This window comes from Perognathus longimembris, chromosome 3 (genome assembly GCF_023159225.1).
Source record: "Perognathus longimembris pacificus isolate PPM17 chromosome 3, ASM2315922v1, whole genome shotgun sequence".
Lineage (NCBI taxonomy): Eukaryota > Metazoa > Chordata > Mammalia > Rodentia > Heteromyidae > Perognathus > Perognathus longimembris.
In genome coordinates, this window is record NC_063163.1 from 66,640,401 (window position 1) to 66,665,351 (window position 24,951).

Below are 24,951 nucleotides of genomic sequence, written 5' to 3' on the forward strand. Positions count from 1 at the left end.
TCTCCTGTTTCTAGATTCTGACCGAGAAGATGGGAATTACTGCCCTCCTGTCAAGCGGGAGAGAACGTCCTCTTTAACCCAGTTCCCTGCTTCGCAGTCAGGTAAATATGCATGGCTAGCCACACTCCACTGCTTCATGGCGGCCTCTATTACCCACCCAGGGCACCTGGGACCAGGCAGAGGCATGGCACCAGGTGTTTGCATCCAGTCAGTGGCACTTGTGGCTTCCAAAGCCATTGGAGAAGGCGCCCTCTCTCTGGGATGTGTAGAGGGCTAGCCTGGCTGTTGGGAGGGCCCATGGGGGAGTGCAGCTGTTCAGTGTTGCCCCGCATCACAGCTGGCCACTGTGCAGGCAAGTGCACAGGCGTGTGCGTGTGTGTTTGTGTGTGTGCATGTGTGCGCACATGGGAGCTTCAGAACAGGGGGAAAGGCCAGCCAGGACATGGAGGGTCCCTGGGGGTGAGAGGCTGTCTCCTTCAGCAGAGAAGCACTGTAGAGAAGGCTCTCCTTGCTCCCCTGCATGGGGAGCTGTGGGGAGGCAGGCTCATGTGTACTTACATGCATCTCTGCCGGTAGCCCTGGGGAACTCATTCCTGCCAGGTAAACATCTTAAACTTGTGAATGTGAAGGATGTTGCGTAAAGGGGAACGTGGTTTGTGAAGTCGTGTGTGCACACAAAGCAATGTACATGTGATAGGAGTGTGCAGGGCACCCATCCCCCTGGCACCCTGGCGTTCTCATAGCTGCACACAGTTCCAGAACTGCTGCCAGCTCACCAGATGCTGAGGCCCCGCCTGGGTGTTCATAGTCCAGGTTGTGCTGACTTCCTTTATTGGAAGGCTCTGCACATGCGGACAGGTGTGTGGAATGACAGGACTTGTGCCTCCTGCTTTTTGTGGCCTTTTCCCTTCTGCTCCTCACCACTGGCTAAGTGCCAGAAGGCACTGCAAAGAGGAGGGGGAGGGGCATGGCAAAGGGCAGGTGGCCCCTTCCTTGGTTCCCTGAGAATCACCTCCCCTTGGAGGTTCCTTGGAGAGCCTCAGTTCTCAGGCACCAGCAGTGGGGGACAGAAGTGACCCCAGTATTTGGAAATGTTGCTCTTGCTCTGCCACTGCACTTAGGTGGGTTCTGACTCATGTGCTTGGTGAGTGCTCAGTGGGAGCCTGTGGGAGCTCCCATCCTTCCTAAGACCCACTTGTTAAAAAGACAACTCAACACTCAAGTGGGGGTCACCTGGCTGGTGAAAGAGCAGTGGCTGAGGTAGCCTACAAGGAAGCTTGGGGCTATAGGGCGCCCTGCCTCCCTGATGTACCCCACCCTCCCCCATGGGTGTCCAGTGTGTTAGGAAGGATGGACAGCCAGTCATTCATTGTGGCTGCTGGGCTGGAGACCAGGGTCTCATCTGGTTCCATCTGGAGAGTTCACACATCTCACCTAGGCACTCCAGGGCTTAAACTATCACCCTCCACTGGGAGAAGCGCCCCCTGCCCGGCCGCCTACCCACAGTGCCGGTGCCTCCTTGCCCACAGTATTGACCATGGTGCACTCGGTGCCTTGGGGGTGTCTGCTCAGACCCCTGCTATCAGCACTGAGCAGCCCTCAGCCTTTACTGGCACACGGCAGAGCCGCTTGCAGATAGGGTCTCCAGCAGGGTGGGCACTCGTGGTTAGGACCCATTCTCAGGTCCTGAGTGCTGGGCTTTTCTGTCTGCAGCTCTGAGGACTGGACTCATGTTCGATGAGATCCCCTAACACCCCAGAGTGTCTGTTATTCCAGCAGGGCTAGGACCAAGTTTATCATCTTTTTTAATGGTGGCAGTGGTGATACTAGGGATTGAATTCAAGCCCTCACACTTGCTAGGCAGGTCTCTTACCCTTTTTTCATTGATTGCTTTCAAATAGGATCTCTCTATGCTCCTCACTATGTCACTGGGGATGACAGGTGCAAGCCACTGTGCCAGCCATTGTGCTTCCCCCATAGCTGGGATAATAGGCACGTGCCACTTGTGGGTTTCCCTGCATGACTTGAACCACAGTGTGCCAAGTAGCTAGTATTGCAGGCATGAGTCACTGCACTTAGCTGGAATTTCTAATTAAAAAAAAAAAATCTTACTCTTTTTTTTTTTTACTGAAGTCTGAGGATGTTTTCCACCTGGACAGAAAACTTTTTAAGTTAACCAGTAGAAAGCTGGAAGTGGAGGTATGGCTTAAGTGGTAGAGTTCTGGCTTTGAGCAAAAAAGCCAAGTGAGAGTATGAGGCCCTGAGTTTAAGCCTCAATAACCAGCACAAATACAAAGGGAGGGGAGCGAAGGAGGGAGGGAGGGAGGGAGGGAGGGAGGGAGGAAGGAAGGAAGGAAGGAAGGAAGGAAGGAAGGAAGGAAGGAAGGAAGGAAGGAAGGAAGGAAGGAACCAGAAAAGCCAGGCACTGACTCATACCTATAATTCCATCTACTAGCAGAGACCCAACAGGATTATAGTCCAAGACCAGTCTTATAGGCAAAAAGTTAGTGAGACCTCATCCAATAAACTAGATATGATGGTGTACATTTATAGTCATAGCGATGCAGGAGCTGTAGGTGGGAGTACCTCTATATGAAGCCAGCCTAGGCAAAAATATAAGACCTATCTGAAAAATAACTAGAGCAAAACCTGGCTACAGATGTGGCTCAAGTGTTGAGTACCTGCCTAGCAAGTACACAACCCTAGTACCACCAAATAAATTAATTTAAATTTTAAAAAAGAGAAAGGATCTCCCACCCATGCACCCTCCAGTCTCCAAGGTAACTCTATGCAGCCCGGAACAGTTTCTCCAAACCCTTTCTCTCTGTATTAAATCTCATACCAGTTAATATTGCCCAGATCCATACAGATAAATGTAATAATCCCAGTTTTACAACACTGGGGGAACAGCTTGTGAGACTGGAGAGTATGGAGCCTGCCTTTTTTGGTCTCTCACTGGAGAACTTTAAGGCTTCCTGAAGTGTCTCCCACGTGGCTGAAATTCCCCATAAAAGATTTAATGAGCCAGTTTAACAGCCTGAATTCTGTAACCCAACCTGCCTTATATAAATTCACTGCCAACTTCAAAAGAATTTCGAGATAAGTCATAGCCCGGCCTGGTGTCCGCAGCAAGGGGAGGAGTGGCCTAGTGGGTTTTTACAACTGGAGGATTGATGTAGTGGCACCATTTCAAACAGTCCAATTCCTTCCACCCCTAAAGCATTCTGCTCTGTGGCATTCCCTGACCTCATCCTGGGGAGCCCCTTATGCTGGGCCTCAGGAGTGCCAGGTCAGCTGGGGGCCTGGCTGTGGCTTGACCCTGGGTGTTTTGAGGCGTGGGCCCAGGGCATGGCTGGCTGGGCTGTTAGGGTCAGCTGCGGCCTGCACGGTAGCCCTGCTCCCAGCCTTCCTCCTTTAGCATTAGGAGCAGGGAAGCTCAGGACCTTTCTGTGGCTGGACTCAGCCTTGGCTTGAAGGCCCCAGGGCCCTGGCTCATGGCCACCTTGCAGAGTGAAGGTCCCACCGTGACCTGCCTGCCTTGCCACTCTTTAGAAAACTCAGAGGAACCCAGTCCGCAAAGTTCTTTCTTTTTCTGTCAGATATGGGGCTTGAACTTAGAGCCTGGGCACTGGACCCTCGGTTCTTCCACTTCAGGCTAGCACTCTACCACTTAGATCCACAGCACCACTGCTGGTTTCCTGGTTGTTAATTGGAGATAAGCAGCTCACGGACTTGCTCAGGCTGGGTTTGAACCACGATCTTCAGATCTCAGCCTCCTGAGTAGCAAGGATGACAGGCATGAGCCACTTGCATGTGGCTCTAGTGAGTCTAGCAGAGGATTTGCCCTGGTCACTGCCAGAGAGCTCCCCCTTCTTAGCCACCACCCTATTCCCTCTGCATCCGTTGTCTTGCATAAGTCCTTGCATTTGGATTGGACCCAGGTGTGTGCGTTGGCGAGCGCTCACATGGGAACACTGTGTGTACCCTGCTGGCCAGGCCTGGCCTGCGAGAGCCAAGAACCTTCAGTCGCACGGGGAAGGTGGTACTACTACTCTGCCTTTGAATATTTTGGAGAGAGATTTGGAGGTATCAGGAAATTTTATTCTCGCCCCTTTGGGTCCTCCTCTCCCCTCGCCCCCTTTGTGTATTGATGGCCCCTCCTCCCCACTTGGAGCACGCTGATTACAGAAGTGTGCATTTCGACTTCTATTGAGGGTGATGGTCCATTACTGGTGTAGTGCTCACATGGGCCATGGTTGAGCCCACAAAAGCTCTTTCCATGAGGTCACTCCCTTCCTACCCCACAGAGTCTTCAGGCTCATCTTCCTGGAATCTCCATTTCTCGTGGAGCCTGGTTCTTTGTAGAGACCACTATCCAGAACCAAGTTCTGCCCCCACTGACTGCCTGGCTCCCACGGGAAGCCTCATGCTGTACTTTCTGTAAGCACTGTCTCCACTGTTCCATCACTCCTCCCTGAGCAGACCACCCATGCCCACCACAGCCCTACAGAGAGCGCCCCCCACCCCAGGCTGCCTGCTTTCCCACCCTTTGCAGACTGGGTTCAGTTCCAGGCATGTTCTCAATGAAGTGCCTCCCACCAGGCAGCGCTCGCTCTCTTAAGTGGGCAGCCAGCTGCTACTCAGATATGCTTCCCAGACAGGCAGAAGCTGCCCTGGGGCTCTTTCTCCTCCAGTCCATACTAAGGCATGGCAGCCTCTGCCCCAGGCCCTGGACTGTGCTCATTTGCCATGAGACCGGCCACATTATGTTGGCCTGAGTTGCAGGAAAGTGTGTTTCTGGGAGGAGCGACAGGAGACTTCATTAGTTTTCCGGGGCTTGGACAGGGGCTCAGATTTAACTGGCCACCTACTCTCCCACCACCATTTATGTCCCTCAGGAGTGCGTTTGCCATCAGAACCCCGGCTTGCCATGCTCTCAGCATGTATTTCCTTGGCATCTGTGAGTGTGCCAAGGTGTGGGCCCAGTGCCAGGACTGGTCCGTGCCATGCTGCTCTGGGCCTCGGAGGGAAAGGCTCCACTGAAGGCAGAAAGGAGGTGCCAGAGAGACTCTTTAGCAAGGCGTCTTGAAGCCAGCTTCCCCAGACTTCAGAACTAAATCCATTAGAAGTTTGACTTCAACCTTAAAAACTGTTTCCAGGTTGCCAGTCATCATATGTATTTTGGAAGGAACTGAGCATTCACTTCCTGAAAAGGCTGCCCCATGGTGTCCTGCTCCTGCACGTGGGCATCTGCCTCCCTTCATGGCCTGTGTGGCTTCCACTACCTCACGGGTGCCACCCAGCACCTCCATCAGGGATGGCAGGTCCCCCACCACGAGTGCTGCGCTTGCATAGATGTGGCCAGAACAGCAGCCTATCAGCAGTGGGACTTGACCTTTCTCAGAACTGAGAGCCTCTGTTGTTGACATCTTAATGTAGTTGTGCGGCTGTTACCCCAAAGAGGCCCCAGATCCGCATTGTGCCAATGAGCTACACAGTGTGGGACCTGTTGGGATACCTTTACATTTATTTATGTTGTAAGTTATATAAATGTAGCCCTGGCTGGCCTGGAATTTGAGACCCTCCTGCCTTGGCTTCCTGAGTGTTGGGGTGACAGGTGGGCCCCTCTGCCCCCAGCCTGATGGAATTCTTTCCTTCATTTCATTTTTGGAGTGTTGTGTGGCATGTATAGAAACACAGTTGGGTTTTGCATGCTGGCCTTGCCCTCTGTACCCTCCCTAGAGTAACAGCATAAAAACAAGGCGGCCTCCAGCAGCTGTACCCACCACCACTCTGGAGCCCGAGGTCCTGGGCACTGCTGCCCTCTAGCTGAGTGTCTGTGGCCAGGGCGCTCCCTGAGCAGCAGGCCCAAGCAAGCCCATGGCCTGCCACAAGGTCTTTTCATGGGCACACTCTTGCCTTCTAGGAATGTGAGCAGACCCTAAGACCTTGCTCTGGGGCTCTCCAGGCCAGCAGCCTGGCACAAGCCCTCCTCTAGGAAGAAGGGCTCTGACCATCTCTTCACTCTCCCATTCCCTGTTGTCAGCACTTTGCCACAGAGCCATCACTTGCAGCCATCTTCCCTGCTTCTCCCAGCCCACAGCCCTCCCACCCCAGCCCCCTCAGGTTGACCACCCAGCCCAGACAAGCTTGCTTTTCTTATTTTGTCTTCCACTTATAGAGGAAAAAAGCAGTGGGTTCCGGTTGAAGCCACCGACGCTGATCCATGGCCAGGCACCCAGTGCAGGTAGGTGGCACCTGCAAGCAGGGGGACATGGCTTTCCAGCACCTTTCTTGAGCTCTGCCTGATGACAGCACACTAGGCCCAGCCATGGGGTGGGGAGAACTGGGACCACTGCCCCATGCAGCTTTGGAAAGAGGACCCAAAGCAGAGAGCAGAACCTCCCACTGCCCAGCTGCCCTTACTCTGGAGCCCTGTCCCTTGACGAGTGACAGCATAACAGGGCTCTGGTCCAATGTTCCACAGGCCACCTGGGCCTCACACACAGCTCCAACCTCGGTGTCTAGCTGCAGAGAAGGATATAGCCTGTGGGCACAGGCACAGGTCCTGGGGGTAGGGGTGCTGTGTTCTAGCTGGCGCTCAGCACTTTAGGAAAACAACTCCATTCCAGGTCTGCCAAGCCAGAAGCCCAAGGAGCAGCAGCGCAGCGTGCTCCGCCCGGCCGTGCTGCAGGCCCCACAGCCGAAGGTGCTGCCACAGGCAGGTGAGACAGGAACCGGCCCAGCAGTGGAGCCTTGCAGTCCCTCTGAACCCTGGGTGACTGTCCAGTCACTTCACAGAAGCTGCCTTTCCTGCCACCCCATAGTTCTGTCCTGCCCAGAGGCACACAGATCTCAACCTTGTACTGCAGGCCGCCCAGGGGTCTTGAGAGCCATTCATTTTTCCATTACCTTATACTAGTTGTGCTGATATATACTGTCCTACATACTGGTGACACTAGTCACCAAGTATACTATTGTAGCATATTAGATGTAGGTATATACACTACCATGCACAGGCATTTACTACATATTCCAGTTCACCCCTCTGTCACTGCCCTGAGGGTCATGTTAAGGAGACTGGCCTTTCCACCTGTACACAGAACTCCTGCAGCTATTCCCGTAGGCGCACAGTGGAGGCTTTCCCCACCCCCTACCTTTTATCTCTGAGGCTTCCAGGTTTGTAAGTCAACATGGGAAATGCCTGGTATCTCTGAAGTGGTTTTAATTACACGAGGACCTGTATTCTCATGCTAAACAACCTAGGCCAGATTTGCACATGTGCGCATCATGTACTCCCATGATTTTAAGGGAAATTCGGAAAGCATTATTAATGCTAGTTGCACAAAAAAATCAAAGAATTTGTTCCTTGATGTATTTTTTTAACTAGCAAATAATGCTTCTGAACACAATGAGAATTCAGTTATTTTTAATCTTTTGCTTTGGCTTTTTGTTCTTTTGGGATGAGGGCTCACACACACAAAACATGTTTTTCTCTTGAGCTGCCTCCCTGGTCTATACAGTTCCATTTGGTAAAGATAGGAATAAAAGCCTTGCTTCTGTAAGTTAACTGGGTTGGGATTGTTTTTATTCTTAATTGAGGAATGTGTGGCTTTGCAAGTCCCTTTCTTATAAAGGTGACTACATCTTAGGCCATACCATAGGAGGGGGTCCCAGCCCAGGGCCCAGTGTCAGGCAAACTGCAGGAGAGGGGAGCAGTGGGCCCTGCCTTTTGCCCAGGTGCTTCCCCTGTCCTTCCTGCAGTCCCAAGCAGCGGCACCAATGGGGTCAGCATCCCAGCAGACTGCATGGGGGCAGCGACATCATCGCCACCGGAAAACCCTGCACAGAGAAGCCCATCCGAGCCCACAGACGAGGTGCATGCACTTGAGGTCGGTGGGTCTTGGGCTTGGGGGCAGGGGGGTGCCCCATGTGGGCTGGAGTTCCTCTTGGTAGGATCTTGTGGTTAGGCCCCGCTAGGATATGGGGGGGAGGGGGAGGACTCTTTTTTGCTGATAACCACGACTTGATGAACTCGAGTCCTTGCACTTGTCTTGGCTTTCTTGCTCATGGCTGTTACTCTATCACTTGGGCCACACCGCCAGCCTAACATGTTGCTGGTTAATTGGAGCTAAGAATCTCATGGACTTTTCTGCCCAGGCTGGCTTTGAGCTGCAATCCTCAGCTCTCAGCCTCCTGAGTAACTGGGATTGCAGGCGTGAGTTACTTGCACCGGGCTGCCTGGGGAGCTCTTTGGAGGTAAGTTTTCCTTAAGAGCAGGATCATCCCCTTCATGCCCTCCAGCCTCCTGGCTTGGCGTGGGGTCACTGGCACCCTAGACACTCACTTCTACCCCCGTGAAACAGCCAGGTTAGCCTAGCTGGTGCTCTGCCACCTGGACTTACAGCCTAGCACTGTGTGAGGAAGGAACCCCTGTCAGCTCCTCAGCCTACAGATAATCAGCAACAGATAATGGGTATAGTGCTGAGCAAACAAGGTGAAGCTGCTCACAATAACTAAGGGTCTGCTCTGTGAACTGGGGCTGTAGAAGGTTCGACCCCTCCCGCACTGCACAAGCCCCAGCAGCCAGTGCATCTACCCTATAGCCAGATTGCTAGGCTGCTGTGGGCTTCATCCATCATCAGAGAACAAGACCCCACACCAGTGCCTGACCTGTGCCCCCACAAGAGCCCTCAGTCATGGAAGGGAGTGGTGCGTTTTACATGGAGAAGTGCCTCCTTAGGCCTTCGGGGCCCTGTGGTACCCTTTCTCCACCACCCCCACCTCCCACCCCATCCCCACCCCCGTGAAGAGGTGGCCAGTGGAATCTCCTTCCACATGGCACAGGCCCTGGGCAGCCCAGGTCATACAGTCCTTGGGCCTGCGTTTCCCAGCAGTCCTAGAAGGGACATTTGGCAAAAGCCTGCTTGCAGGGCAGGCACAGATGGCGCTGATAGCAGAGTTGTGGTAGCCACGCAGTGTCCTCATGCACACTGCCAGATTGGAATGTTTATTTTCCCCCTCCACCTCCACTGCTGCAGACGTGTGCTGTGCCCTGCGGGGAGCCAGCTGTCTGGTTACTCTGTGAGGCACCCCAGCCCCCCTCCCTTCCACAGTGTGCTCGATAGGAAATGTGGAAAGATAAGCACTGCCACAGCCCTTGCTTCTAGGGAGCCAGAGCCAAGATCCAGAGGGGGTGGTGAGTCCAGCCAGATGACAGTTTAGATTTGGACCCCACACCCACTGATGTCTCTTCCATCAGCCTCCAGGAGCCTGGGTTCACTTTCTTCTAAGGTCCCCCTCCTCTAAAGTTCCCCTTCCGCCTAGCGGTGTGGGTCAGCATGCGTACTACCTCAGCTCAGAGCTGTGTCCCCCGCCCGCCCCCCCCAGCTTTGGCCAGCAGGCGGGACCACCTCATGAGTGAGGGTCCTTCTGCCACATCTTGGCCTTCTGACTCCATGTGCCGCACACCCACACTGTCACAGGCAGACCCTGTGTACTCACCACACTTCCCCGCTCCAGTCACAGGGCAAGAGACAGGCAAGACCTTTGCCTGTGTGTGTCGCAGGCATGTGACACGTTGCCACACTACCCATGGGGCCAGGTGAGGCCCAGGGCCAAGCTGCCCTGCATCCACACCAAGGCAGCTCTCGGATTTTCCCTAGCAGAAGTGAGACAGGGACTCCCTGTCCCCCTCTGCTGCCCATCACGAGGGTGAGGGAATACAGATGAGGGTAACTGAACAAAGCCTCTGGAAGCAGCCCGCTGGGTCGTAGACCAGACTTGCTTTACAGGCAGAAACATTCTGCTGCCTTCTGCTCTTCACAGCACCGCACTGCCTGTGTCCCCACCTCAGGTTATCTGCAGCTCTGCCCAGCCGGGGACAGCACCAGCCAGGGTGTACAGGAAGCCAGCAGCTCGAAGGCCGAGGGCCAGGGGCGTGGCTGGCGGAGGTGCAGGCCCGCCATGGCAGGCAGGTCGGTGCACCCTCCTGCCTAGCACCCGCCGGACACGGTGTGTTTGCCATTTTAAAAGGCCATATTCGCTCCTGCGCAGGCACAGGCTAGGCCAGGACGTGAGCTCTGGCAGGGCTGAAGGGAGTGCCGTGGTACACAGACTACGGCAGACCAGCAAGTGGGGGCAGCCCTGGGCTCTGCCCTGGTGCTGGTCCTGGTCCCGGTCCCTGCCAGCTAGAAACGCCAGCTGCCCGAGGGGCTCCCATGCCCTGCCCCTCCCACCCTTTCTTCACCCCAACTTCATTCCTTTTCAGTCTTTACGCCTTTCATCTAGCAAGTTCACATTCCACTATCTCAAATGAAAGAGCTACTTAAAACCTTATAAACAAGGGCTGGGATGTACAAAGTGCTTGCTTATTAGCAAGTGCAACGTCCTGGGTTTGATCCCCAGTACCAGAAAAGAAAAAAGACAAAAAAAAAAAAACCTTAGAAACAAAAGCCCTGTCCTAAAGTTCACAGTTAAGAGTTGGAAGTCCATGAAGTAAAATGTGGACACTGATCTCCACTGAAAGGAAGGCCCCCGTGACCTCTGGCCATCCTTGCCTTTTTTCTTTTTCTTTTTTCCTACATTTTGCAGTGCTAGGGGCAGAGCCCAGGGTAGGTGGGCCCTTGGCTGCCCACGAGCCTGGGCACTCCGTCCTCTGCCTGCCTGGGACTGGTGTCCTCATGCAGTATGTGGGCGAGTTGCATCTCCATCACATCCACCTGGACAGAAAGGACCTCCCTACTGGGAGCCGGGAATCATCAGTGGCTGAGAAGACGCCTGCCTCTGAGGGTCATGGCCCTAGGCGGTCCCCAAGGCTGTCACCCTGGTTAAGGGCATTGAGGCGAAGCTCCCTGGGGTGGGCAGAAGCTTCTAGTGCTCTCTGTGTGGGGAGCCAGCACCGTTGCTCACACTTGCGGCCATCTGTCCCGTGCCCAGCCCTGCCTGTGCCCTGGAAGCCAGGAGCCACCTGAGGAGTGTGCAGTCAGCTCACACAGCCTGTGCTTGCTTACCGCACTCTGCTTTGTTAACAGGAGCAAGATCCCCAAGAAAATGAGTGTGGCGGCGCTTGTGGGGAGGAGAGCTGCGAGGGGAGAGAGCGGGCCTCGCAGCAAGCCTTTGTGTTCGGGCAGAACCTGAGGGACAGGGTGAAGGTATGTGCCGGGCCCAGGAGCGGTGCTGCTCGACCCCCTCCATGCCCAGCAGCTACAGCGTCACCTGCAGTCTGCACGCAGCCCAGCCTGCCCCAACCCGGCCCTGCTCCTGGCTTAGCTCACCACACATCCCTCACTGGCATGGTTTAGGGCCCCCACCTCTGAGTGCACCACCCAGGCGTCTGGCTCTATGGGGAGGGCCTAGGGGCACTGAGCACAGAAGCCCCAGAGAACTCTTCTTTCCTAGTCAACGGGGGGAGGGAGGGGCGGGGTGCCTTGACCTGTCACTGTTGGCTTATGCCCGGCTCCCATGCCTGTAGCATTTGGACCCGGCCGTTCTTATTTCCTGCGGGCATCCTTCGCTGCCCTGCTCCCCACAAAGCCCTGTCATCCTGACGGCCACACATGTCCCCAGACATCACTCAGGGTCTCCTGGGGCAAAATTGCACCCCCGTAAGAAGTGCCATCACCTTTATGCGTGTCTGTGTATTTTGGGCTGAGGTCTTATGGTGTCACCCAGGCTGGACCACCAGCCTGTGCCTTGTGCCTTGGCCACCTTACTTTTCTTTTTTTTTTGCCAGTCCTGGGCCTTGGACTCAGGGCCTGAGCACTGTCCCTGGCTTCCTTTTTGCTCAAGGCTAGCACTCTGCCACTTGAGCCGCAGCGCCACTTCTGGCCATTTTCTGTATATGTGGTGCTGGGGAATCGAACCAAGGGCTTCATGTATACGAGGCAAGTGCTCTTGCCACTAGGCCATATCCCCAGCCCCGCCACCTTACTTGTCTAAAGGCAGAGACACTGCCTCCTATCCTGGACTGAGTCTTGGCAAGCAGTGGCAGTTGGGGCGGCACCTCTGTCCTGGGTTCTGGATCGGAGCTACCCAGATGGCCTGCCCCACCCGGGCTTCTCCCATGGCTCCTGCAGCCTGAGCCTGGCTGCAGCGTCACTGCAGGTCCCCTGGCATGTAGTCTGTGGGGGCACCCTAAGTGCCTAGGATGCCTGCGTCCACGGTGCCCAGGAGACCCTAAAATAGGAAATCCAACACAGGTCTGCCGGCAGGGCATGGTGGTACCCACCTGTAATCCCAGTTCTCTGCAGCCTGGGGCAGGAGGATAGTAAGCTCTGTGCCAGCTGTGCCACATGTTGAGACCTTGTCCCAGAAAACCAGCAGTCTGCCAGTTGGACAGTCCTGTGTGGGTTAGTCACAGTCTCCTGCTTCCTCGACATCCAACAGAAGCATTGGGCCCAAGAGACAGGGTGTTGATACTGCTGTGACTACAGGCAGAACAGCGAGACCCATGGGGAGCCCCTGTGGGGAAGAGAGTTGGAGCTCCCCCTACATCAGGGACTGCCAAGGCTTGTGGAGCTTGGGAGTTGCACCTGGGGTCTCTTTTCTCGGGGTTAGTAGAGGTGACACCCACCTCACAGGACTCCTGGGGACCAGTCACTGATAGCTTTCACAGTCTCAAGGTTGGTGTCAGAAGTGCTGCATCCTCCACGTGTGTAACCCCTCACAAGGCCAGACGTGGCAGCTCCACATCCCAGGTTTGAGGCGTGGATGAGGTGCCACCCTGGGTGTCATGGAGTCCCCGGGAGCAGAGGCTCGTGGTACTTTACGGCCTGTGTCTGTGTCTTGCCCATTCAAAGCCCAGCGTGGAGTGTGGAAGCGATTGCAGACCCCCGCCCCTGAGCACGCAGAGCTGCTCATGCAGCCCACCGGGCTGTGCGGCCCAGACCCCTGTTGTGAGCAGCCATGCCTCCTCTGTCCCCAGCTGATGAATGAGAACACGGACACAGGTGGCCTGGACAACGCCGCGCAGCCCAGCTCAGAAACGCCAGCCGCCACCAACTACTTCCTCCAGTACATCAGCTCCAGGTGCGTGCTGAGCTACCATGGGCTCACCCAGGCCTCAGACCTGAGAGGATGGGATTACAGTGGACTGTCCATGACATGTATGTGGAAGACACCGCTGGCCCTTGGGGACACCTGTCACACCGAGGAGAGCCTGTGGGGACTCCACCACTTTGTGGAGCTGTGAAGACCAACCCTGGGGCCCTTGGGCCTGGGTTGGGCATGTGGGGCTCTGACTCCCCCGGAGTTGGGGCCTCTCGGATGCCCTTGTGACCCTCCTCAAAAAGGCATGGAGTGTCACGCATGCCTATGCAGTGTGCACACATGGCCTATCCAGGCAGGGAGTGTGCAAGGCCATCCCAGGGCTCTGCGTTTGTCCAGAGTCATGCTCACTGTGTCTCCTCTTCAGCTTAGAGAACTCAACCAACAGTGCCGATGCCTCCAGCAACAAGTTTGTGTTTGGCCAAAACATGAGCGAGCGCGTTTTGGTGAGTGGCCCCGCTAGCTGTTGTAGGCACTGGGGGTGTAGCAGCAGCCCCTGGGGACACATGGCACATGAGCACTGTGTTGTCACCTGTATATCAGGACCAGTGTAGACAAGGCAGAGCCCTTTGGCTTTAAGCCTGGGGAGGCTCCCAGGTCTGTGGGGAACTTCCCCGGCCCCACATCAACCTCTCCCCGGCTGCCTTGTTTCCCGTAGAGCCCCCCCAAGTTAAATGAAGTCAGCTCAGATGCCAGCAGGGAGAACGTGGCCGCCGAGTCTGGGTCTGAGTCCTCCTCCCAGGAGGCCACCCCTGAGAAAGGTATGGCAGAGTCTCGGGGTGAAGTGGGCACCCCATCGAGCCCATGGGGGCAAAGAGGCATCAGATCCCTGCAGCACTGGCCTCGTGGGAGACCTGGGGCCCCGTGTTTCCACAGGGGGTGGGAGGTTTGGCCTCCTCTGGTGTGAGGGCCTTTGGCTGGCACATTCCTCCAGCAGTAGGCCTGGAAAGTTCTCTTCAACCGCCCTCTGCCTCTCTGTTTCTCCTCTGCTAGACAGGAAAGCTGGGGGGCAGGGGTCCCAGAGGTCTCCCAGAGCCTAGGCCAGGTGTCTGGGGTTTCTTTCCCTGGGTCCTGCCTGCCAGGGGCTGGGGCACCAGGGGAGCACATCATCCACACCTCCGCCAAATGCAGGAGGCAGTCTTGTTTAACTAATAACATTGCAGAGTCGCTGGCCGAGTCGGCGGCCGCCTACACGAAGGCCACAGCACGGAAGTGTTTGCTGGAGAAGGTGGAGGTCATCACCGGGGAGGAGGCGGAGAGCAACGTGTTACAGGTAAGTGCTAGCCACAGAGCCATGCCTTGCACACCCATCACCATGGGCTACTCTGCAAGCTCTGCCTCCACGAGCATCGCCCCGTCTCCTCCCAGCACTGGCCTAGCCCCACCCCAGAGCTGCTCATCATCTGCTTCTCTCCCTGGGCAGAGTCCATGCAGCCCTGCACTCCAGTGCCCTGGCCTCGTGCTCCTGTGTGGGATGGACCAGGCTGTATGCCTACTTTCTGAAATCCTTAGTTTGTTCATTTGTTTTTGTGCCAATACCAAGGCTTGGACATAGGGCCGCCCTATTCTGCTCAGCTTTCCTGCCAAGCTCACAGCTGGTGCTCTACCACTTGAACTATGCCTCCAGCCCAGCTTTTTGCTGGTTATTCTGGAGTTAGGGTCTCCAAAGACTATTGCCCAGATATCTCCAGGTCTCAGCCTCAAGCATAGCTGGGATTATGGTGTGAGCCACAGGTGCCCAATTGTGTCTCCTTTTTGACAGCCTTGATATGCAGCCGTGAACACGCGGGTGCAGGATTTTGACGGGCTTAGAAATCTCATTTCCCAGGGCTGGGGATATGGCCTAGTGGCGAGAGAGCTTGCCTCGTATACATGAGGCCCTGAGTTCGATTCCCCAGCACCACATATACAGATAACGGCCAGAAGTGGCGCTGTGGCTCAAGTGGCAGAGTGCTAGCCTTGAGCAAAAAGAAGCCAGGGACAGTGCTCAGGCCCTGAGTCCAAGCCCCAGGACTGGCAAAAAAAAAAAAAACCAAAAAAAAAAACAGAAATCTCATTTCCCATGGGCTGATGTCTGGCAGCCGTTGCTGGGCAATTAGGAGGCCTCCCCAATTCTATAGCAGCTCCCTTGTTCTGCCCCCATTCAATGTTCCCCAAGTCTTTGCTTCTGTCTGGCCCTAGGATACAAGGTGATTTTTTTTTTTTTTGGTTGGTCATGGCGCTTGAACTCTGAGCCCTGGCACTGGACCCTGAGTTTTTTCACTCATGGCTAGCACCACTTTGAGCCACTTCCAGTTTTCTGGTGGTTCACTAGAGATAAGAGTCTCGTGGACTCTCCTGCCAGGGCTGGCTTTAGACCATGATCCTCCTATCTCAGCCTCCTCAGTCCCTAGGATGGCTGGCGTGAGCCACAGGCACTCGGCTCTAGGTTTATATCTGCTAGCTTACTGCACACAAAAGGACGGAATAGGGAACTAGTTGAGGGCCTACCTGAGTGCCGTGCTACATGGCGAGAGCCCCAAGATCACTGCCACCCACAGGCTGCCATGTGTTGCAGATCCAGTGTAAGCTGTTCGTCTTCGATAAGACGTCACAGTCATGGGTGGAGCGAGGCCGGGGACTGCTCAGACTTAATGACATGGCGTCAGCAGACGACGGGACGCTGCAGTCCCGCCTAGGTAAGCGGCGGAGGGAGGGAGGGAGGCCCGCCCGCCAGCTAGAGCGGGGTGCCATGTCGCCTCTGTGTTTGCCTGGTACTGGGGGGCTCAGCTCCTCGCCAGGCTTTGACATCTGCTTCTGCTGCTGTTGGGATGGCGTTGCAAAGGAGGGGCAGTTTCCCAGCTGCCGGTCTGCCCTTGGCCACTCGTCCCCTCTCCCACTTCTCGTCCTTACCTTCTCCTTGGAAAGCATGTTGACAGGCCATAGTGCCTTACCTGCTGCCCTTGGCGGCTGACTGGCTAGCCGCTGCTGATAGCTCACCTGGCCACCCACACTGACACTCCCACCACCACGCCACGCTGCCTGTGCCTGAGCCACGCTGGCCCTGCCCCTGTGGGCAGCACATATGTCCTGCTGCTTTTCTTAGGGGAAACTTCCCATACTGAGCAGGGCCGGTAGCAGTAGGGGCTTGCACCCCCAGCAAGGGCCATTTTGTCAACGCAAGATCTAGTCCTTGGGCCCCCCGGGTGGGTTCCCCGGTGGGGAGCACTGGGCCCCCTTCTCCTTCACTGTGCTCTACCTGCTGGCCAGCTGATAAAGGTGAGCCCTACCTCGCATCTGCCCTCCCAGCCCCAGGGACTGGCCACAGCTGGCCCACCCGGGGCCTTCTGGGAGCCCCGCAGAGGCTCGGTGTGGGGTGCAGGGGTGTGGCTGCGGGGCCCGGCTGAGCACCCTGTTGGTTGCAGTGATGCGGACCCAGGGCAGCCTGCGGCTGATCCTCAACACCAAGCTGTGGGCGCAGATGCAGATGGACAAGGCCAGCGAGAAGAGCATCCGCATCACAGCCATGGACGCCGAGGACCAGGGCGTCAAGGTCTTCCTGATCTCGGTGAGCTGGCCCTCCGTGTGCTCAGCTGGGGTCATGGCCGCCGCTGAGGCTCAGACACCCCTCGGGGAGCTCCCACGGCCTCCCTGCTGTCCTGCTGGCACCTGGGCTCAGCCCCACTGCCCTGAGTCTTCCCGCAGTCAGCCGTTGGTCCTCCTGCCGCCCCCTTCTCCCAGCCAGGGGTGGCACCTCCACCTGTGCCACCTCACCGATCCCAAGTCCCCTCCCAGATGCCTGGGTGGCCTGGAGGGCAGGGGGACCCTGGTGGGTGGGGTGCTCTGGGCAGGAGGCCCTGCCCTCACCGCCTGCCTCCCCAGGCCAGCTCCAAGGACACGGGTCAGTTGTACGCGGCCCTGCACCATCGTATCCTGGCCCTGCGCAGCCGTGTGGAGCAGGAGCAGGAGGCCAAGGTGCCGGCCCCTGAGCCCAGAGCCGCCCCATCCAACGAGGAAGAGGACGACAGTGACGATGACGTGCTGGCTCCCTCGGGGGCCGCCGGAGCTGGTGAGCTGGGCCAAGCCTTGGGGTGGGGGGGGCTGACCTCTGCCCTCTGGTGCTTGGCCATCAGGTCCCTCGGACTCATGGGACCCCGCTGTCTCTACAGGTGCAGGTGACGAAGGGGACGGGCAGACACCCGGGAGCACATAGCGGCCGGAGCCAGCCCATGAGCCTGCTGCTTTGTCCGTCTGTCCGCCGCCCGCCCCTCCCTGCAGGCTGCGTCCACAGGCCGGAACCGGAACCACACCCGCCGGGTTGGCCACTGTGTGGATCAGCTCGTCAGTTCAAAAGCAGACCCAGGAGCTGCCTGGATGTGGTTTTGGGACACGAGTCTCATCATATTGATGAGCCAAAAAGAGCGTTCCCTGCCCCTCCTTGATTGAAATGGCACATTAAGACTTGTCACGGCCTCTCCCTGGGACTGACACCTGTGTTCTTCACCGCGTGTTGCAGCCCGGGCGTCCGGGCGCTGCCCCTCCTCCATGGGCCCGCTGCGTGGGAGTGGCTCGGGGCCGGGTTGGGGACCGTTGGTTCACAGGAGGGCAAACGCCAGGCCCACGGACATCCTGTTTACGACTTTCTATTTCCCAGTCCCCATGCTCTGATTTGGGGTTTCTATTTTACACCTTTTTTTTTTTTTTTCATTTCAAAGGCGTTGGTTGGGTGTCTTGGATTAAGATGCTCCTGAGTGCTGCGCAGCCTGGCCTTTCCCCCACCGGCCGGGCTGCGCGTCCCGCCCCTCTGGGCCAGCATTGGGCTCCTGACTGGCTACACCTGCAATGCCTGTCTGAAAGGTCACAGACCTAGGAGGGTCCCAAGGGGCATCCTCACCCACTCCCCATCTGTGTCATGTGGCTCACCGTCAGGCGCCCGGCGAGGACCCTGCCCTGCCCTCGGCCGTTCCTTGCCCAGCCTCAGACATGGTGACCATCTGGGACCTCATGAGACCAGGGGTGTCAACCAGCCCCCCGCTGAGGGGCAGCAGGCTGTGCCCACACGTGCAGCACACACAGAGGAAATCTCCGTCCCACCCCGGGGGCAGAAGCGGCCAGTGAAGACACCGGGGGCCAATCCGAGAGTCCCACTGCTTCAAGCCTTAGCCAGCTAGGGACAAGTAAAAGCAGACCGTGCCCGTGTGTTCTGGAACATTTATGTAAGATTGTCATATGAAATGTATTTGGGAACTACATTAAAACTTTTAACTAAAGCCTGACTTCCTGTGCACGCCAGGGGCCGGAGGTCCAGCGTGCCCACCCCCGTCTACACCCACCCCAGCAGCTCTCCCTTCCACCCGGGGACCCATGGAGAGCAACAGGCGCCCCAAGGCCCGGCTCCCTGGAGTCCTGCGCCAGTGAGCTAGCAGACCTTGCCAATCTGGATCTCGGGTCGGCTCCCCCTCCCTCTCCAGCAGACTTGGGCCATGCTGGGCCCTCCGCCCCACTGGGCTGCTCACAGCCTCCAGGCGTTCGTCATCATGGCCACAAACTCCTCGTCGGTGTCCATGGCGGCGCTGAGGCCGCTGTAGTGGTCCTGGAACTCTTCCAGTGTGACCTGTGGGGATGCAGCTGTAAGGGGCAGCCAGAAGGGGTGGGGGGGGGTGTCGGGGGGCCTGGGTACCCACCTGTCCATCCTTGTCAGAGGCCTCAAAGGTGTCCAGGAAGTGGCGGAGGGCCTCGTCCTCTGTCCATTCCCCACTCCGCACCTTGGGGTGAGCCCGGCCACTGTACACCCCGCGGAGGTCCTCCACTGTGACCACGCCATCCCCGCTGCGGTCCAGCTTGGCGAAGGCAGCAGCGATGACTGCTTTACGGGCCTGGGACATGGGGGGCTGGGGACAGAGCATGGGGGCCACCCCACCCTAAGCCAGAGATGGGGTCCCACCTCCCCAGCCAGCACCCAACATCCCTAGGTGGCCTCACCCGCAGCGCACGCAGAAACTCCTCCAGGTCTAGGGTCCCGCTGCCATCTCGGTCCCAGCGCTGGCACACAGCGTCCGCCTCGGCTGCATCCAGCGCCAGGCCCCGCTCAGCCAGGCCCCGCCGGAGCTCCCCGGCATCCAGGGACCGGCTCCCGTCCTTGTCCAGGCGGCGGAAAAACCTAGGGGCACAGGAGGCTGTTGAGGCCGCAATCCCCACTGCGGGGGGGTGGGGGGCAGGAGAAACGGAGACAACACGGGGGTCCCCCCTCACCTGGCCAGGCCCTGGATGCCTGAGGCCCCTCGTGACAGGCACTGCGCCCGTAGCTTCTCCATGATGCCATCCACCGTGTCCATGCTGGGGCGGCTGGAGGGAAGAGGGCTCGCTGGGACTCCACACTCGGGCAGCCAGGCTCAGAGTGGGGTCACCCTACAGCACACACACCCCTTGCTGCTCACCTGGTCTGTGCCTGTCCTGGAGTCTTGCTGGCTCTGCCTAGTGTTGGTTTTGGTTCTGCCTGGAGAGGCCGTTGCTAAGGGACGGGATGTGGCCCTAGGGACGGGGAGGGGCCTGGCTGGATCATCATCCTGTGCTTGGAAACTGACTGCTGGAGGCCAAGGCTCGCCCTCCCACTGGGCCCTGAGCTGCAGCTCAACTCCATCCAGGGGAGCAGTCTGCAGCAGGGCGCAGCCCAGGGCCTGCCTGGGCCCTGAGACGCCACCACATCTCACAGGGGTCACCATTAAGTGACAGAACCAGACAGCCTTGTTTTCGTTTTGAGCCAGTCATGGGGCTTGCACACACAGCTTTTATGCTCAAAGCTAGCATTCTGCCACTTGAGCCACAGCTCCGCTTCCAGCTTTTTGCTGGCTAATTGGAGATGAGTCTTATGGAGGCTGGGGATATGGCCTAGTGGCAAGAGCGCTTGCCTTGTATACATGAAGCCCTAGGTTCGATTCCTCAGCACCACATACACAGAAAAAGCCAGAAGTGGCACTGTGGCTCAAGTGGCAGAGTGCTGGCCTTGAGCAAAAAAGAAGCCAGGGACAGTGCCCAGGCCCTGAGTTCAAGCCCAATGACCAACAAAACAAAAAAATGAGATGCCAGAGCTAAGCCCCAAATTACAGGCTCATGCCTTTTACCCTAGCTACTCAGGAGGATGAGATCTGGAAATCTCCCTTCAAGGCCAGCCAGCTGGGGTAGGAAAGTCCCTGAGACTTTTCTCTCCAATTAACCACCAAAAGCCAGAAGTAGAGCTGTGACTCAAGTGGTAGAGCACCAGCCTTGATCAAAACAAGCTCAGAGACAGTGCCCAGGCCCTGAGTTCAAGCCCCTGCCCCAGCACAAGACAATAGAAAAGGAGATGCCAGGCTGGAGTGCAGCTCAATGCTGAATGCTTGCCTGGCCTGTGCAAGGCCCTGGGTTCAACCCTAGCACTGCAGGGGGGGGGGCCGCGAGGAAGTAAAAGAAGATGGCGGTGTGGCTCAAGCAGTAGGGGGCATGGCCCAAGCACCAAGGGCGTGACTCAAGTGGCAGAACATCTCCCTCGTGAATGTGAAGCCCAGAGCTCAACCTCTGGTACTGCAAGGAAAAATAATCTCAACAGTAACCAAACAAAGTAACCGTGACCCTCTAGTCATACAAGCTGTTTCCGTCGCTTGTTTTGGTTTGCACAGGTGCCGAAACGGGGGGCAAGTGTGTGTGCTCAGGTGACTCCATGCTTACGACAATCCTGGGTGGGGCAGACTGGCCACGAGCCCCAGGCCTAACCATGCAGCCAGGACCAGCAAGCCATCCCCGGGCCACCTCCCCAGCCCACAAGTCAGGAAGAAAGGACAAGCAAGAACCCAGGCTAAGAATCAACCGATTTTATTCCTGAGGACACCCAGGTCCCCGCGCGCCCCCTGTGCGGACACACTGACTCAAGAGGAGGATGGCTGTGGCTCCTTCCCGTCCTTGCAGGGTTCCCGCTGACAGTTCCCTGAGTGTGAGGGCCGGTGCAGCTGCACCCAGGCCGGGGGGTAAGAAGGCACAGAAATCTTGATACAAAGCTGCAACTATTTCCATTTCTTGGCCTGGGAAGGACAGTGTGGAAATGCAGAATTAAAAATTAGATACTCTAGCCAGGTGGCAGTGGCTCACGCCTGTGGTCAGCTACTCAAGAGGCTGAGATCTGAGGATCACAGTTCAAAGCCAGCCCAGGCAGGAAAATCCATGAGACTCTATCTCCAATGAACCACTAGAAAACTGAGGGAAGGAGTTCTGGAAAGTAGATCCAAAATTAAAAATTATCCCCAAGCAATGGAAAATAGCATAAGGCAAGAGGCTACCTTTTCTTTTCATCCAGTCCTGGGGCTTGAACTCAGGACCTGGGTGCTGTCCCTGAGCCTCTTTGTGCTCAATACTAGAGCTCTACCCCTTGAGGCACAGCACCACTTCCCCCTTTCCCTTAGTATTTATTGGAAATAAAGAGTTGGACAGATTTTTCTGCCCAGGCTGGCTTCAAACTGTGATCTTCAGATCTCAGCCTCCTGAGGAGCTGGGATGACAGGCGTGAGCCATCAGTGCCCAGGCTTCTTTCCCCCTAACCTGCCCATCCTCGGGCTTGAACTCATAGGCTGTCCCCAAGCTTCTTTTTGCTCAAGGCTAGCACTCTACCACTTGAGCCACAGCTCCATTTCAGTTTTCTTTTGGTAGGTTAGTGGAGATTGGAGTCTCACAGACTTCCCTGGCACGACTGACTTTGAACTGCAATCCTCAGATCTGGGCCTCCTGGGTAGCTCTGATTACAGGTGTGAGGCTACCAGTGGTAGGCTACCCATTTTTGACTGAAATAAAAGAAAAAGTTAAGCTGGCACTTGTGGCTCACGCCTGTAATCCCAGCTACTCAGGAGGCTGAGGTCTGAGGTCTGAGCATCAATTCAAAGCCAACATGGGGAGAAAAATCCGTGAGACTCTTATTTCCAATAAACTACTCAGAAAGCCAGAGTGGCACTGTGGCTCAACTGGTGGAGCGCTAGCTTTGCGCTGAAGAGCTGAGCTCAGGGACAGTGCCCAGGCCTAGAGTTCAAGACCCATGATGGAAGGAAGGAAGGAAGGAAGGAAGGAAGGAAGGAAGGAAGGAAGGAAGGAAGGAAGGAAGGAAGGAAGGAGTTTTAACCCAAGGATTGAAGATGATTCTGGAGGAACAAGAAGGCAAAGGGCTAGTGAGGAGCGGGATAGAAGAAAAACTCAACCCACAACCCACGTGGGTCTTAGTACCATCTGGGTCCACAGAGGTGGAGAGGGCTCCCCTCACAGTCTTCCAAGCCCTAAGACATGAAGGACAACAAGTCTCACAGCCTGACTACCCAGGGTTCAGATTCAGGAAGACACTGCCCAGGCTCAAGCTAAAAAAAAAATCCACAGTGTTCACATAAACATTGCCAGTTTTTCAACAATGAGGGATGAAAAGTTTCACTGTTTGTTTTAACTTGTCTGGGCTAAACTGTGTTCAGCCCGTGGGCTCCCGGTTGTTTTGTGTGTTTTTTTTTTTTAAGTCTTTACAATCCCCAGCACTGCAGAAAACAATTTTAAAAATGAAAACTTGGCTTTTTGCTTCTTTCCATGTTTGGGCAGGACGACGGCTGTGTCCCCAGCATGGCCTGCAGGATGCGGTGATTTCCAGGACACCCCGGGCAGTGGCGAGTCCCAAAGGCACTTTCTCTCTGTCCATTCTGCAACCCGCGCTCCAGCTCACACAGTGGTCCCAAACACGGCGGGCTCGAGGTAACCCTCACCCCCCTCCTCCCCAGTACTGTTGACTACGGGTGGGCCGGGTCCTCCGGGAAGCGGGTGGCTGGGGTCACCGGCCGGCACAGGCCCCAGCTGCTCAGCCTGGGCCAGCGCAGCCAGCAGTGTGGTCAAGGGTGGCCGCTGGCGACAGATGTCCTGCAGCAGGTCAGCCCGAGGCCTCAGCTGCCCGATGAGCTCGTCCCGCCGGTGCACGGCGGCCTGGAGGCTGTGGACCGAGGCCTCACATGCCAGCAGCCTTTCCTGCAGAGCTGAGATCTCCCTGGATGAGAGACAAGACGGGCTGTCACGATACTGGGGCAACTACTCAGGCCTGTCACAAGCAAATTCCCCTTCCCCTCCATTGCTTCCATGACCCCCTCACCACTGGTAAAAATGGTGTCTCCCCGTTTCCCGCAGGATGGCATTTGGACACTGACCCTCTGGGGACTGGGGTAAGTGGGGCCCCTGGTATTGGTGCCTTTTTGTTTTATTGTCAGCACTGGAGTTTGAACTCTCAGCCTCACAACTCTCACTTGGCTTGCTTGCATGCCACCACACAGCTTCTAACATCTTTTTTTTGGAAGGTCTTGGGGCCTGGACTCTATCCCTGAGCCTCTTTTTGCTCAAGCCTGGTACTCTACAACTTGGGCCACAGCACCCCTTCCAGCTTTTTTTTTTTTGGAATAGTTTATTGGAGATAAGAGTCTTTTCTGCCCAGGCTGGGTTTGAACTGCGATTCTCAGAGCTCAGCCTCCTGGGTGGCTAGGACTACAGGAGTGAGCCATGGGCACCAGGCTAGCATCTCTTTTTATAAGGATATGCAAATCCAGCTGGGTGCCCTTTACCCACTGGGTGTTTTTGTTTTTGTTCCACATCTTCAGGGTCTTCTCTGTTTGCCTGGAGTGGACCTGAGACCCCTATCCTGCTTGAAGGGAAGGAACGATGTGACTCTCACTAAGCCTTGCTTATTGGTTGAGATGAGATCTCTTTCACTTCTTTGCCTGGGCTGGCCTGGAACCCAGATCCTCCCACTCACCCCTTCCCACCTTGGGCTGGCCTGGAACCCCGATCCTCCCACTCACCCCTTCCCACGTGTCTGGGATTACAGGTGTGAGCCACCGCACCCAGGAATACAGGCGATCTTCACAAACACCCTGCCGTGGCACCGGCTGCCCTGCCTCAGGCTGATCCCCGGCCCTGGCACCGGTCATTACCAGATTTGCCCTTGTGGGAAAATGGGCCATGTTTGAAGTTCCGCATCCACACTTGGCCCTTACCCCTTAACCGGTTTAACTTTTTTGGAGTTTGGGGTTTTCTTTTCTCCCAATCCTTCGCGTGAATGCTCGCGAATTCCCGGTCCCGCCCGGCCCCGTCTCCGCTCCGCCTCCGCCCACCTCCTCCGGGAAGTCCGCCTGGGCCGCCCCCGGGCCTCACCGGTCCTTGGCGCGGCCCAGCTCCTCCAGCGCGGTGCGCAGCTGCTGGTCGTGGCGGGACAGGCGCTCGGCTTGGGCGCGCACGGTGCGCTCCGCCGCCTCCAGGCGCGCCTCGAGTTCCGCCGCGCGCCGGTGCACGGCCGCCAGATGTGCGTTGGCCTCCCGGATCTGCAGGGCGGGCGGTGCAGACATGGCCCCCGCTCAGGCCCCAGGCCCGGCCACGCCCCACCCGGGGCGGCCTGTAAGGACCAGGACCACGCCCCCTCAACGAACAAGCTCGATTGGCTGCAATCCTCTCTGGCCCCGCCCCCAGGGCTGGGTTGTGCCTTCCTCCAGCCGGTACGGGACGGCGGAGCTCCGCCCAGAAGCTCGGCCTCACTCCAGGATTGGTCCCAATCTTGACAGACAGGCCACGCCCCCCAGGTTGGCTTTGGGCTCCTGTTCGGCGGTCCAGATGCTGCTCTACCAACCGGGTGGGCCAACACACTCTAGCCCTGCTCACTGATTGGGTGAAAGCGTAGGAGTGCTTCTGACCACGCCCAGAAGAAACGAAGGCTTTCCTCTCGGAATCGCGTGATTGGCCACGGCTCGGACAAGGGAAGTCCTAAAAAAGGCCACGCCCCGAAGGTCCTCCTCTAGCCATTGAAAGTTCGCTTTTGGAAATGCCTCTGGCTGTGGCCACGCCCCCTCAGTCAGGAGCCAATTTTGACACGGCCTAGGCCAAAGCCCGCTAAAATCC

The 24,951-nt window shown here is 56.8% G+C and overlaps 3 protein-coding genes across 6 annotated transcripts in view; 1 reads left to right on the plus strand and 2 right to left on the minus strand.

Annotated features, from left to right (window-relative positions):
• The window catches only part of Ranbp3 (RAN binding protein 3), a 47,131-nt gene extending 29,343 nt beyond the window's left edge, over positions 1–17,788 (plus strand). For 2 of the 3 annotated variants that reach the window (XM_048341889.1, XM_048341890.1), the window contains 13 exons: positions 15–101; positions 6,182–6,247; positions 6,633–6,725; positions 7,765–7,892; positions 11,034–11,153; positions 12,926–13,029; positions 13,415–13,493; positions 13,706–13,808; positions 14,211–14,320; positions 15,605–15,725; positions 16,452–16,594; positions 16,909–17,095; positions 17,196–17,788. In XM_048341889.1, the coding sequence (XP_048197846.1) occupies positions 15–101; positions 6,182–6,247; positions 6,633–6,725; positions 7,765–7,892; positions 11,034–11,153; positions 12,926–13,029; positions 13,415–13,493; positions 13,706–13,808; positions 14,211–14,320; positions 15,605–15,725; positions 16,452–16,594; positions 16,909–17,095; positions 17,196–17,239 (1,385 nt within the window). In that variant the 3' untranslated portion in view covers positions 17,240–17,788. Of the gene's footprint in view, positions 1–12; positions 102–6,181; positions 6,248–6,632; positions 6,726–7,764; positions 7,893–9,856; positions 9,978–11,033; positions 11,154–12,925; positions 13,030–13,414; positions 13,494–13,705; positions 13,809–14,210; positions 14,321–15,604; positions 15,726–16,451; positions 16,595–16,908; positions 17,096–17,195 lie in introns of those variants that run through there. The other variant, XM_048341891.1, reaches the window with a different exon arrangement.
• On the minus strand, positions 1–24,431 carry Vmac (vimentin type intermediate filament associated coiled-coil protein). 2 transcript variants are annotated; one of them, XR_007210386.1, is made up of 5 exons: positions 24,214–24,431; positions 22,552–23,059; positions 10,778–10,783; positions 10,428–10,441; positions 1–10 (listed from the first exon to the last, which is right to left on the minus strand). XR_007210386.1 is itself a non-coding variant. In XM_048341894.1 (2 exons), the coding sequence occupies exons 1-2, from the start codon at positions 24,402–24,404 to the stop codon at positions 22,741–22,743; spliced, it is 510 nt and encodes a 169-aa protein (XP_048197851.1). In that variant the 5' UTR covers positions 24,405–24,431; the 3' UTR covers positions 22,163–22,740. The 2 variants fall into 2 exon arrangements, 1 of the variants encoding a protein (XP_048197851.1); XM_048341894.1 differs by lacking the exons at positions 1–10; positions 10,428–10,441; positions 10,778–10,783 and having other exon boundaries at positions 22,163–23,059.
• Caps (calcyphosine) lies at positions 18,529–19,495 on the minus strand. Its single transcript, XM_048341893.1, has 5 exons — positions 19,448–19,495; positions 19,279–19,417; positions 19,009–19,186; positions 18,711–18,917; positions 18,529–18,640 (listed from the first exon to the last, which is right to left on the minus strand). The coding sequence occupies exons 2-5, from the start codon at positions 19,359–19,361 to the stop codon at positions 18,539–18,541; spliced, it is 570 nt and encodes a 189-aa protein (XP_048197850.1). The 5' UTR covers positions 19,362–19,417; positions 19,448–19,495; the 3' UTR covers positions 18,529–18,538.
• Positions 24,432–24,951: the final 520 nt, after the last annotated feature.